The sequence below is a fragment of the Myodes glareolus genome, chromosome 3, assembly GCF_982192425.1.
Source record: "Myodes glareolus chromosome 3, mMyoGla1.1, whole genome shotgun sequence".
NCBI lineage: Eukaryota > Metazoa > Chordata > Mammalia > Rodentia > Cricetidae > Myodes > Myodes glareolus.
The window spans coordinates 65,242,724-65,256,671 of record NC_142028.1 but is presented as its reverse complement, the minus strand read 5'-3'; the positions used below and the strand labels follow the sequence as shown (position 1 = coordinate 65,256,671).

Below are 13,948 nucleotides of genomic sequence, written 5' to 3'. Positions count from 1 at the left end.
TCGGCCAATGGGAAAGCGGGAGCCGGCGGGGTGGGCGGAGCATCCGCAGCCGCGGCCAATGAAGACGCACACAGTCGCTTTTTCGCGGGGCCCGGGCGCGCGCTCCGCCCCTCCCCCCAGGCCGGATCATTGCGCGCGCGCACCGCCTGCTGGGACGATTCCCGTGCGGGTCACGTGACAGGTTTAGTCTTCACACGCTCACGCGCAGCCATTTTCTTCGGGGCCCGTTATGCTAACGACTCCTTCAGGGTAGCGAAAGAAATTTGAAGTGTTTCCGGGTCTGGTTAGCAACTCCGAGGAGAAAAATGCATCACCGTTTAGACTTACAGGTGCCTAAATCAAGGTGTCTTTTAACTTACTCCCTTCGATTTTAGGAAGAACTAGTAGTAATAAGTGCAAAAAATAGGGTACTTATTACTACTGATCTATTAAAACATGCTATGTAGAAGGCAGGACCTAGGCTGGAAGGCGCAAGAGATAGTATTCTTCCGCCAGCCCCGAGAATAGAGAGTCCTGGACCTTTTAGCCTGGCTGCCAAGGGGTGGGGTGTAGGGCGGAAGTTATGGCGCAGGGCCGAAGTTTAGCTGCTGAAGGGCGGAAGTAGAGTCCCGAAGTCTTGCAATCATGGCTCAAGAAGAGGAAGATGTAAGAGATTACAATTTGACGGAGGAACAGAAGGCGATCAAGGACAAGTATCCTCCGGTCAATCGAAAGTACGAATGTGAGTAGGTGGCTCACGTCTCTTGCGGCTGGGCGACCTCAGCGGCTTACCTGCAGCTTCCTGTCTCGCCCATTCTTTGCTCCACAGGTGCTCCTGGTATAATCTCAAGTGTGCCCGCATTGTAGATCGTTTTGTACATAATATGGGGGAAGGTGAAGAAAAATATGACTTTATTGGGGAAGAAGAAACCTGAGCCTCTGCTTCTCCTTATAGTCTCCTAAAGGTCCACGTGTGGCTAAACCACTTTTCACTTTCTTCTCAGGGGATGTAGCTCAGTGGTATAGCGCTTGCCCAACATTTATCTTTATAAATTATACTAGCGTTCTAGTTGTATTTTCGAGCGTTTTCTGGGTTGTCGTCCTCAAGTTTCTCCCAGTAGAATAGTGTGACCACGTTAGATGACTGGGAAAGAAATCAAGAGATGTGTGTCTCTGCCTGTCTGTCTCCACAGCCCAAGGTTGGATATTATTATATTCTTAATGAATATATTGCATCACGTTAAAATATTTCTTATTTGAAATAAGAAATACCACTTTAAACTTTCACACAATAAGTTATTTTTCACAGAAATGTGATTTATGTTCATTAAGATAGGGTTATTGTTATTTTTAAATGAGTATTTTGAGATTGTTGGGTTTTTTTTCTTTTTTTGTTAAAGTCCTTGTGTCAGCCTCCACACCTTTAATTACAGCACTCGGCGGGAAGAGGCAGGAAGATCTCTGAATTTGAGGCCAGCCTGGTCCACACAGTGAGTTCCAGGACAGTCAGGGCTACAGAGTAAAACCTTGTCTCAGTAACAAACAAGGCTCTTGTGTCTTTAATGGGTCTGCTAGACCAGTGCATGAGCTAGTCTACCACTGAGCTTCAGCTCTGAAGTAATCTTTGAAGATAGGGTTTCTGAGATGAAAGAATTGGAGAACCACCCTGTGTAGCAATAGGTCATCTTTTTATAAAATTTTAAAGAATTGAGTATAACTAACATATACAGGAGTAACGTGTTAAAGTGCTTTTCCTTTTTTGTGACAGGGTTTCAGTCTAACCCCCACTGGCCTGGATCTCACAGTGTGGACCAAACTTAGAATGATCCTCCTGTCTCCCCTTCCCTGGTGCTGGAGTCACAGACTTGAGCAACCATACCTGTCCCCAATTATTATGACTGCTAAACAGATAACACCTGTGTGAGCAGCTCTCGTTTTGAAATAGGACAGTTCTGTTATCTTAGAACATTCCCTCGGTTCCTTTCTAGCCTCTTATTCTTGAAGCCATTTCCTATTGTATTTTCTATTCCTAGAGTGTAATTTTTTGTTAGTGGTTCATATGAATGAACTCATGCTCTCTTCTTTTATGTTGGGGGCTTCTTCACCCCCATCAAAGGTAGCACAGGCAGACACAAATTGGAGTACAGTAACGCTGATGGTGAGTTTGAGCTTCACTCTCTTCACATAGAGACTGTTTTACAAGGAGAATGAGGAAGGCAGGGCAGGGCTCCTAAGTCAGGAGTAACAAAGTACAAAAGGTTAGTCATTATAATTGCTATAGTCAGCAAGCCAAGGCCAGCCAGTTCTGTCTGTTCCCTGACAGTTTTGGAAGTTTGAGTTCTAGCCTCCCACAGACTTGAGACAAGAGGCTGGGCTGTGAGAATGCTAACATCTTAAAGAACAGGTCCTTGGAAAGATTATTTGGAGCCGGAAAGGATACATATTCACAGTTTTTGGGCTTCTTTGATACTTGCTGTAAAATAGGGAGATTAGGAGCCTTTTATCAAGTGTTGGCTAGAACAAAAAGGGAATTCTCCAACCTCTCTTAGGCTTTTCTCAGGCAAGCATTTTAACTGACCTGTGCTCTATCTGAGATGTGGCCTTCTGCTACTAGAAGCCATAATAGACTTTGGTCAAATGCGGGTGTTCTGATAAAGCAGTTATATACTATGAGTTCTGCAGTTCCCAACAATATTTTGAGAGTTATGTTAATGCTTATTTATTTATTTAATTGGTTGTAGCAGAGATTGAAATCAGGGTAATTCTCTACTCCTCTACTGATCTCCATCCCTAACTCCCCTCCTTTTAAACTTACTTTCATTGGGGTCCGTGGTCTTTGGAAACATGAAGTTCTATGAACTTCATACTTGAGCTCAATACATATACCAGACTGGTCTCAAACTGATGATCTTCCTGCCTAAGCCTCCAAAAAACCTCCGCTGTAGTACCAGCTCTACTTGCAACCAGTGGTGTAGTCTATAATTAGGCATATGTTCTCTGTGGATTTCAGGGCTCCTTACTCTTTCTTCATCTTTTCTTTTTCTTTGCTTTATTTTCTGTTCCTGCTCAATATTAAATGTAAAACATTGCACATGTTAGACAAGTACTCTACCACTGAGCCACATCCCAGTCCTCAGGCTTTTTATAAGTCAAGGGATTATATTAAACGACCTCTAAGAATTCCTGCTAGTGGGAAGGATTCCTAGTGGCATACATCCTTAATTCCAGCACTCGGGAGACAGACAAGAGAATTTATGCCAGCCTGGTCTACATAGTGAATTCCAGGCCAAACAGAATTATACAGTTAGATCCTGTCTCAAAGCAAAACAAGTGGAAAGAATTGATGAAAAGCATGAACCAGGCAAAAAGCATACTGGAAAGGAGGAGATGACCATCTCAGTGGGGCTTGCAGTAGAGCTGATGTGGTCTGGTTGTTATGAGAACAGCAGGAACACTCATTGTATAGCTTGTGGAGTTGGCCTTCCTATTCAGGGTTAGACTAGCTAGTCAGGAAAAGTAATGGATGCCAAGAAACATGTATTGAGAGGTCAACATGTAAGACACCTAACACACAGGAGGTCTTGCTGTGTCACCCAAGGTATCCTTGAACTGGGCTCAAGTGATCTTCAGCTTCAAACTCAGAGTAGCTGGGACTGCAGGAATCCATCTCTGCACCCAAGTTAGATGTTTTAGGATCCCTACAAGAAGCTTGGTGGTGCGTGCTTATAATCCCAGCACTCCAGATGGAGGTTGAGGCAGGAGGATCAGACCAGCCGGGACTGCATTGGGAGACTCTGTGTCTAAAACCAAAGCAGAATGAGACAAAACACCTAGAAGACTCCTGCCTTGGTACTTTCCAGAATTTGTCATTCGTTTAAATGTGAACCAAGTGGGTAGGCTATTTTGTTTATAAAATAATACTAGGAAAGACTTAACTTTATTGAGTATGTAATAAAAGGTCTAACTTCCTTGTGCTTTTCTACTTTTAAGAATTTTTCTCTAATTTTTTGAAGATTTGTTTATGCTTCATGTGTATGAGAGTTTTGAGGGATATATATATGTGTACCACTTGCATGTCTATTACCCATTAAGGTAATTGGATCCCCTGGAACTGGAGTTACAAGAGATTGGGATCCCCCATTCAGTGCTGCAGATTCACATTTTCTGCAACCAGCAAGTGCTAATGGATGAGCCATCCATCCAGCACCATCTCTTTTGTTTGCTTTAGCTTCATATATGTGATGTGTCAGTGTATATGTGGATGTGAGTGCACATGTGTATAGAAGTCAGGACAACCTTGTATGTCAGTCCTTTTCTGCTTTCCTTCTTTCTTTCTTTCTTTTTTTTTCAAGGCAGGGTTTCTCTGTGGAACTAGTTGTATAGACCAGGCTGGCCTTGAACTCACAGAGATTTGCCTGTCTCTGCCTCCCGAGTGCTGGGGTTAAAGGCAAGCACCACCATCACTTGGCATTTTCTGCTTTCTTTGAGACAGGGTTTCTTGGCCCAGGAATATCTAGATCAGTGGTTCTAAACCTTCCTGATACTGCGACCCTTTAAAACAGTTCCTCTTGTTGTGCTGACCCCCAACCATAAGATGTTTTCATTGCTACTTCATAACTGTAATTTTGCTACCATTATGAATTGTAATGTACATATGTGTGTTTTTGTTTTTTGTTTTTTTTTTAAGATTTATTTATTTATTATGTATACAACATTCTGCCTCCATGTGTGCCTGCAGGCCAGAAGAGGGCACCAGATCTCATTACAGATGGTTATGAGCCACCATGTGGTTGCTGGGAATTGAACTCAGGACCTCTGGAAGAGCAGCCAGTGCTCTTAACGTCTTGAGCCATCTCTCCAGCCCCATATGTGTGTTTTCTGATGGTTTTAGGTGACCCCTGGGAAAGGATCATGACCCACAGGTTGAGAACCACTGATACAGTGATTCTTGTTTCCTCTTCCAGTTTTCTGTAAGCATACTAGAATAATCGATGTGTGTGCTGCTGTGTCTGACTTTAACATGGGTTCTGGAGATCAGAATTCTTTTCATAGTGCCTTGCAAAGCATGTGCTTTTACCTACTAAGCCATCTCTCCAGGGTACACTATTTCGTGTGTGTGTGTGTGTGTGTGTGTGTGTGTGTGTGTGTGTATGGAGGGGGGTGAAGGATGCATGCATGGGTCAAAGGACAATTTCCAGGAGTTAGTCTTCTCCTTCCACTAGGTGGTTCAGTACAGTAAGTGCCTTTAGCCACTGAGCCATTTCCTTGCCTTTTTTTTTTTAAAAAAATATTTATTTGTTTTATGTATATTAGTATCCTGTCTTCATACACACCAGCAGAAGGAATCAGATCACATTATAGATGGTTGTGAGCCACTATGTGGTTGCTGGGAATTGAATTCAGGACCTCTGGAAGAGTAGCCAGTGCTCTTAACCACTGAGCCATTTTTCTAGCCCCGTCTTTTTCTCTCTCTCTCTCTCTCTTTTTTTTTTTAAAGATGCGGCGTTACTGTATACCAGGATTTAGTAGCTTGGGCTGGGCTAGAATTTGTGATCCACCTGGCTTGGCCACTTAAGTACTAGGATTACAGGTGTGAGCCTAATATCCCACTAGGATGATGTTCTTAATGAGTAACAATAAGCCAGAGATCCTTTTAACTGCTGTTTATGCCTGATGCCTGTTAATGCCCTAGAGTAATTTTTGTATGTTTTGAGGATCAAGTTGAGTGGCTTACATATATTTTTCCCTTTCTCCCTCAGATTTGGATCATACGGCTGATGTCCAGTGAGTACAAGAGTTATTCCTGAAAACTATGTCTTTAAATAAAAGGATGAATGTTTTAATATTTTAATAAAAATTTTTTAATTGCATTTACTTTTCCAAGATTTATTTTATTGCCAGGCGGTGATGGTGCACACCTTAAATCCCAGCACTTGGGGGGCATAGGCAGGCAAATCTTTGTGAGTTTGAGGCCAGCCTGGTCTATAGAGTGAGTTCCAGGACAGGCTCCAAAGCTACAGAGAAACCCTGACTCAGGAAAAGAAAATAAAAGGATCTATTTTATTATGTGTATGAATATTTTGCCTGAATATATATATGTACCATATGTGTCCCTGGAGCCTGAAGAGATCAGGAGGGGTGGTCAGATGGGATTGGAATTAAAGATGGTTGTGAGACACCATGTGCGTACTAGAACTGGAACCTGAGTCTTCTGCAAGAGCAAGAAATGCTCTTAACCACTAAGCCAACTCTCCATTTCTATCTTTTCTTTTTAAAGATTTATATTTATTATGTATATAGTGTTCTGCCTATATATGTCCCTACAGGCCAGAAGATGGCACCAGATCTCATTACAGATGGTTGTGAGCCACCATGTGGTTGCTGGGAATTGAACTCAGGACCTCTGGAAGGGCAGTCAGTGCTCTTAACCTCTGAGCCATTTCCCATCTCTCCAGCCCCCTATCTTTTTTTTTTTTTTTTTTTTTTAAGATAGGGTCTCACTGTATAGCCCTTACTGGCCTGGAATTTGTTATATAGATCCACAGATCAGGCTGGCCTCAAACTCATAGAGATCCACCTTCCTCTGCCTCCCAAGTGCTGGAATGAAAGGCGTGCCCCACCATGTAATTACATTTTTATTTATTTTGTGTGGTGTGTGAGAGAGAGACGCATGTGTGTGGAGAAAACATGAGTGCTACAGTGTATGTGTGAAGGTCAGAAGGCAAACTGGGGGAGTCAGGCTTGGTGGCAAGCACCCCTACCTGCTGAGCCAAGTTCTGGCCCAAGTGTATTTCTTTCTCCTTTTATTTTGTTTTGTTCTAAATGTCAAATGATGGTCTAAAAGCATCCAGTTTTGATGCCTTTAAATTAGACATCTATTTTTATATTTATTAAATTGATTTTTTTTTACTTTGTTGTGGAATTTTCTCTCTTGTAGTGGATTATATTATAAACACTGTGGCTCCTTTTATTTTTGTCTTAATTTTAATTTTTATATTTTTAGGTTACACGCATGGGGAGATACCCTGGAGGAGGCATTTGAACAGTGTGCCATGGCCATGTTTGGTTACATGACAGATACTGGCACTGTGGAACCCCTCCAAACAGTAGAAGTAGAAACACAAGGTAACTGATTTATTCTCAAGGGAAAATTATTATATCTGAATGTATTGTCACAGTAAGAACAATAGGATGGATTATGAATCTTAAATGAGCCAGAGAACATCATTGTACTTTAACCAAACTCCGAGAGAGCAGTCACTAAACGTCACCCTGTCGTGGTCCCTTGTCCCTGTGTAGGAGATGACTTGCAGTCTCTGCTGTTTCACTTTTTGGATGAGTGGCTTTACAAGTTCAGTGCTGATGAATACTTCATACCCCGGGTAAGCACGGGGTTTGGTTTCCTTGTTTGCTGAGCAAGTAGGCTCTTCATTCATAAATTGAGCAAATAGTTGAAAATAAGGTATATGATCCAAAACCATTTCCTTTAAGATGTGGGTTTTGTTGTTATTGTTTTTAAAGATTTATTTATTTACTTACTTAATGTACACTATACTTAATGTCTCGCCTGCATTTACTCTGTGTGAGGGTGTTGGATCCCCTAGAACTATAATTATAGACAGCTATGAACTTCCATGTGGGTGCTGGGAATTGAACCTAGGTCCTCTGGAAGAACAGGCAATGCTCGTAAACCGCTGAGCCATCTCTCCAGCCCCAGTTGTTGTTGTTTTTTAAGACAGGGTTTCTCTGTAGCTTTGAAGCCTATCTTGGAACTCTCTCTGTAGACCAGGCTGGTCTCAAACTCACAGAGATCCACCTGTCTCTGCCTCTTGAGTGCTAGGATTAAAGGAATGTGTCATAGCCACCTGGCTTGATTTTAGGCTTCTTAATGGAAAAAAAGAAAGGAAAAGGCAAATGCAAAATGCTAACTGAGGTCAACCGCCAGGACACCTGTCCAGCATCTGACACACGGCCCCTGTGTTTGCAGAAGTCCATCTGTCCCTCTTTATCAGCTCCTCACATAGATCCCTCTGAGTCACTCCTCCCACAAAGTTGAAGAGGGCAGTGTCGTTACAGACGGACTGACCACAATTAGAACTGTGCATCTCCTCTAAAGAGATATTCTCTTAACTTTTTCCTTGTTGATGCTGGGATTTAAGGTTGCACATCCCGAACACCGTGATCTACTACAGCTATTCCTGCAACAGCCCCTTGACTCAGTTACCTATGGAACCATGAGACAGGGTTTCGTGTAGCTTAACTGGCCTCATTCACTTTGTGGTGAAGCATTGCCTTCAACTCCTGATCCTTCTGTTTCTATCTCCTGTGTGCTTCAGGCATGTGGCAGCACACCTGGCTTTCACTGCTGGATTTAGAATGTCTATTTCTCAAGGATACTTCCCTTGAAAAAATAATAAAAGACCTTGTTTTCTTGTGCTTTACTTTACTTGACATTTTAATTTTCTTTGTTTCAGAGAAGTATGATACTGTATTCTAGAAAATGTGATAAGCTAGAGGTATATTAGTAAATGTCCCAATATGAATTTGGTTTGTTTTTGAGACAGGGTCTTACTCCTTATCTCATGTGGCCCTGGCCTGAGGGCCCTCGCCTGAGTTCAAGAACTCGGGTTATAAACATTTGCCAAGTATATAAGTATTATATACTTGGCTGACTTTTCTTTTTCTAAATAATGATTTTCTGGGCTGAGCTTGTAGCTCAGTTGGAAGAATACTTACTTAGCATTCCCAAAACCCTGGTTTCAATTTCTGCCTCTCCATAAAAGCCACCATGGTGACACATGCTTGTGATCCTACCACTGTGGAGATGAAGGCAGAAGGATCTGGAATGCATGGTTATCGTTGGCTATATTTTGAGGCACACTTGACTAAATGTATGGCCTTGTCTAAAATATAATTTTAAAATAAAGTTAATTAACTAGTTAATAATTAAAATGTTAATTTTTTTCTTTAGGAAGTGAAAGTACTCAATATTGATCAAAAAAATTTCAAGTTACGGTCAATTGGGTAAGTTTTGAAACTAGTTATGTAGCAAGTTATGAAAGAAGTTAAAATACAGTCTCCATTGATTCCAGTGGAACAAATACCAATGGTGAGTCAGGAGAACTGCACCTTGCTAGCCCTGGAGGTTGAGCTGAGGGAAACCCCCAGGAGTGTGAGCTCACCTGAGTGTTAAAGACTTGGGAACCTGTGGAAATAAAGTTCTTTCTGACTCCTAAGCTCGACTCCCAATTTCAAATGTTTTATTTTATATGTGTGGGTGTTTACCTGCATGCATGTTTGTTCACCACATGTGTGCCTAGTGTCTGCAGAAGACAGAAGAGGGTGTCATATGCCCTGGAACTGGAGTTATAGACAGTTGTGAGCTGCTGTGTGAGTGCTGAGAACTGAACCTGGGTCGTCTGGAAGAGCAGCCAGTGCCCTTAACCACTGAGCCATCTCTCCAGCCCTCAAGATGATCCCAGCCATTGCTATTTGGTTTTTCAAGATAGAATAGCCCTGTCTGTCTTAGCACTCACTTCGTAGACCATGCTGCCCCTAAACTCAGGGCTCTGCCTGCCTCCACCTCCCAGTGCTATGATTAAATGTGTGCCACCAGCTCAGCTCAATCCCTATTTTGTTAGCAACATCTAAAACATAATTAGAGCCCGTAGATCATGTACTTTGTTCTCCATTAGACCTGTGCATCTTACTCATCCGATCCTGCCATCTTTTTCTGCTTCTCCAGTTTGGGACTACCTTTATAACGCTTAATAAAAAATAGAAAATTGTAGAAATAATAACCATGTTTTTAACTTTCCTTCTCAAGGTGGGGAGAAGAATTTTCACTGTCCAAGCACCCTCAGGTATGTTTAGGAGTCTAGCCCTTGAAAGCATTTCATTCTCTTTTACATAGAATCTGCGAATGTGAAAGTAAACTCAGTTTTAATTGGTGTGAAGTGGCAGGTTTGTGCAAGCGTCTCTTACCCAGCTGAATGATTCATGCATCTGTTTGATCAGTTAGCAGTCAGCCTTAGAGGCTCAAGAGTCAAGTTTGTTACAGATTGTGAAGAATTTTTTTTTTTTAAATATTTATTTATTATGTACACAGTGTTCAGTCTCCATGTATGCCTTCAGGCCAGAAGAGGGCACCAGATCTCATTACAGATGGTTGTGAGCCACCATGTGGTTGCTGGTAATTGAACTCAGGACCTCTGGAAGAGCAGTCAGTTCTCTTAACCTCTGAGCCATCTCTCCAGCCCCGATTGTGAAGAATTTTAAAGTCTGGTTTTTTTCTTTGTTTGATTGGACTTTTTGCTTGCTTTTTGAAGTAGAATCTCTTCACCTCTTAACCTCTGTCTGTCTTTCACTAGACTGGAACTCACTATGTAGACCAGAGATCTCCTTGTCTCTTCCTGCCTCTGGAGGACTGAAATTACAGGCACTGGCCACCAGAGACTTGGTCTCATCCTCAATGAAGATGCTGGGAAAAATGTTCTCTCTCTGTCTCTCTGGGAACTGGATGTAGGGCTTGTGCATGCTGAACAAATGTTCCTCTACTGAGCTATATCTCCAGCCCTCTTTATACTTTTCCTTTTTTTCAAAGATTTTTTTATTATGTATACAATGTTCTGTTTGCATATATTCTTGCATGCACCAGATCTCATTACAGATGGTTGTGAGCCAACATGGGTTGCTAGGAATTGAACTCAGGACCTCTGGAAAAGCTGCCGGTGCTCTTAACCTCTGATCCATCTCTCCAATCCCCCTCTGTTTACTTTTAAAATTCATTTGGAAATCTAGGTGTAGTGGTACACACCTTTGATTCCAGCCCTCAGGAGGAAGAGACAAGAAAATCTGTGAGTTCGAGGCCAGCCTGCTCTACATAGCAAGTTCCAGGACAGCGAAAATCACATGGAGACCCTGTCTCAAACAAACAAATTCATTTGGAAATGACTGCAGAAAGGGGGACAGACTAGTAACATAGTTAGTTAGCTGAGGAAGACTGTGGTCAATAAAGAAGCGGAGTTTTATTCTATCTGGTTTTATTTAGCTAGGAGGTTTTGTAGCAGGTTTATATGCAAAGCGGAAATGAGTAAGGAGGGAGAGATACACTGGAGAGGGAGAGGATGTGGAACGTTGTTAAGTGGTGTGGAATCGGCTCATAGGTGTAGAGTTGGCCTTCTGATAGGCCTGGGACAGGCCATTCATTACTGCAGGAACAGTGGATAGAGGTCAGAGTGGATGATGGATTGACTGTGGATATATGAGTTACTTCTTACTGACAGCTCTTACCTTCTTTAAGAAGCATTGTTTATTGAGAGTGAGAATGGAGAGGAGATGCCTAGGGAGAACATGTGAAGTGTCCCTGGGGGAAGAAAAGTTGTAGATTACTGGTCAGTAAGCAGCCACTTGAGATACATATGCATGTATGCCTCAGGTGGAAACACTGTGTGCCTGGGTGGAAAGTAGAATTTGACTTAGGTGATGATAGAGGGGAAACTACAAATGGCTCCACTGATCTCCTGTGGCATCTTCACATTTCACATGTCTTGTGCATTAGAGCTAGCCGTTCCACTCACCTCTTACCTGGTACATTATTATTACAGATTCTTTATAGAGTTGGAAGAAACGTAAGAGACATCTAATCCTTTTGTTCTAAAGTGGGACAGGGTGTGGGCTACTGTCATGTATCAGAATCCTGGGAGAGCTCTGACCTGTGTCATTCTCTCTCACTCTCTAGCCAGACCTGCAAAGGAAAGAATCCGTAAGGAGTGGGCAGGGACAAGGGGAGTCCTGGGCTAGTGTAGAAAAGCTTGTGTTGTTTGGTCTGACTCATTTTATAAATAAAAAAAACCAGACCTGTGCCCAGCCAGTTCGATGGCCTCCCCGACTAGCCAGCTGGTACCTGCATTAGCGCTGGCTCCTGCAGGTCTCACGGCTCTTCGTTGTGCTCCGCTCATTTTCTCAGGCCAGCACACCCTCGGTACTCACTATAGCCACCAGTTTCTCGTGTCAGAATTGCAGTTGGACTTTCTGCCAGTTCCCACCAAAGATTCTAAATCCAGTTTCTTTCTTTTTCCTTTAACTCCAACTTCAGGGAACAGAAGTCAAAGCAATAACGTACTCGGCAATGCAGGTCTACAATGAAGAGAAACCTGAAGTGTTTGTAATCATCGACATTTAAGATACCAAAGAAAGGAAGAAAGAAAGACTCTTAGGAAGAGCTAACTTGTTGTCTTCCTTTTAACAAAATGCAACGATTTATTTTCTATAGTGTCTTTGCTAAATGGAACTAGAGAACTGGGAATTTACAGTATGACTTCTGAAATGGAAAACCAGTGTGCAACCTTGGTCTGTGAGTCCTAGGTAATGAATTCTTCGATTTTTGAGGAACAGTCTTGTACTTGATCATTTGCAGCAGTAGCCTTACACCTTCTGGTGGAATGCAAGCACTCCAGCCTGGTCTCAGAAGGGATGCATTCAATTCCAAACAAAATAATTTGAGCCAGTTATGACAGACAGTCTATGCCTGTGATCACAACCCTCAGGATCCTGAGCTTGAGGCCAGCTTTGGCTGTAGAATGAGTTTGAGGCTAGCTTGGGCAATTTAACATGGCCGTGTCTCAAAAAAGGAAAGTATAGAGCAGGGAGAGCATGCACCATGAGTTTGTGTTTTTTAGGTTGCTAAGGGACAGGGCCATCCTGTGTTCCAGCTGGTTCTGAGTGGAACCCTTGGGAAAATGGACTAGAGCTGTCCTGGAACTTGCTTTGTAGACCAACCTGGCCTTGAACTTGCAGAGATCCACTTGCTTCTGCCTCCCAAGTGCTGGGATTAAAGGCGTGCACCACCATCACCAGGCCCTGATAGCAATGATACTTCATATTTTCTTTTTCTTTTTTTTCTTTTTTTTATGGTTTATTTAACTTTATTTTATGTGCATTGGTGTGAAGGTGTCAGATCCCCTGCAACTGGATCTTCAGACAGTTGTGAGCTGCCATGTGTGTGCTGGGAATTGAACCTGGGTCCTCTGGAAGAGCAGTCATTGCTCTTAACTACTGAGCCATCTCTCTAGCCCCAAATTCATATTTTCTTAGAAGAAATGTCTAATACTGTACCTTACATATAGACCCTTAGACATATAATTTTATTTATTACTTATTTTCACAGTGTTGGGGATTAAGCCCCATCACAGTAACTGAGGGCTTTACCACTGAGTGTATAGTTCAGCCCTAAAGTGAAATTTTACTTATGTTTACTTATTTATTGTTTTTTTACCAGACAGGGTTTCTTTGTGTATCACTAGCTGTCCTGGAACTCACTGTATAGACAAGGCTGCCTCGAACTAAGAGATCTTCCTGTTTTTGCCTCCAGAGTGCTGGAATTAAACACGTACACTACCACTAACTGGCTTTGTTACTTTTTTTGTTTTGTTTTTTGTTTTTGTTTTGAAGACCAGGTCTTGCTATGTAAACCAGATTGGCCTTGAGCTCATTGTGCCCGCCTCTGCCTACTAAGTACTGGGATTAAAGGTGTACCCCCAATAGATTATAATTTTATTAAAAACAGTCTATACATACAATTAGAGAAGAAAAATGTTTTTAGTATTTTTTAATGGCTCAGACATGGTAGTACATACTTTAAATCTCAGCAGAAACAAATGGATCTGAGGCTCTGAAGCTAGCCTGGTCTACATAGTGAATTCCAGGATGGTCAGCTCTAGAGAGAGACTCAATCTCGAAAAACCAAATTAAAAAATGCTCTGGATTTGATTTGAAGCTTTAATTTCTCTTAAGGGATTCTCTCAGGATCAAGTATGCAAAGCTGGCCTTGTTTACAAGACTCTGAGGGTTCCACTGTGTGGTGCCAGATTTCATCACAGGCTCTGCAGGCTGCATTATTTTCTCTGGTTATCTAATACAGATAGTAGTATTAATGAAGATGAGGCCAAGAAAAGCAGCCCCAAAAATG

General features: G+C 42.2%; 1 protein-coding gene across 4 annotated transcripts; it reads left to right on the top strand.

Moving 5' to 3' along the window:
- Window positions 1-172: 172 nt before the first annotated feature.
- Tslig1 (tRNA splicing ligase complex subunit 1) lies at window positions 173-13,384 on the top strand. Of its 4 annotated transcripts, none has more exons than XM_087904578.1 (7): window positions 179-721; window positions 5,739-5,763; window positions 6,983-7,104; window positions 7,279-7,361; window positions 8,951-9,003; window positions 9,806-9,842; window positions 12,077-13,384. In XM_087904578.1, the coding sequence occupies exons 1-7, from the start codon at window positions 625-627 to the stop codon at window positions 12,161-12,163; spliced, it is 504 nt and encodes a 167-aa protein (XP_087760704.1). In that variant the 5' UTR covers window positions 179-624; the 3' UTR covers window positions 12,164-13,384. The 4 variants fall into 4 exon arrangements, with proteins under 4 accessions (XP_087760705.1, XP_087760704.1, XP_087760707.1 ...); XM_087904581.1 differs by having other exon boundaries at window positions 182-713; XM_087904580.1 differs by lacking the exon at window positions 179-721 and adding an exon at window positions 731-808.
- Window positions 13,385-13,948: the final 564 nt, after the last annotated feature.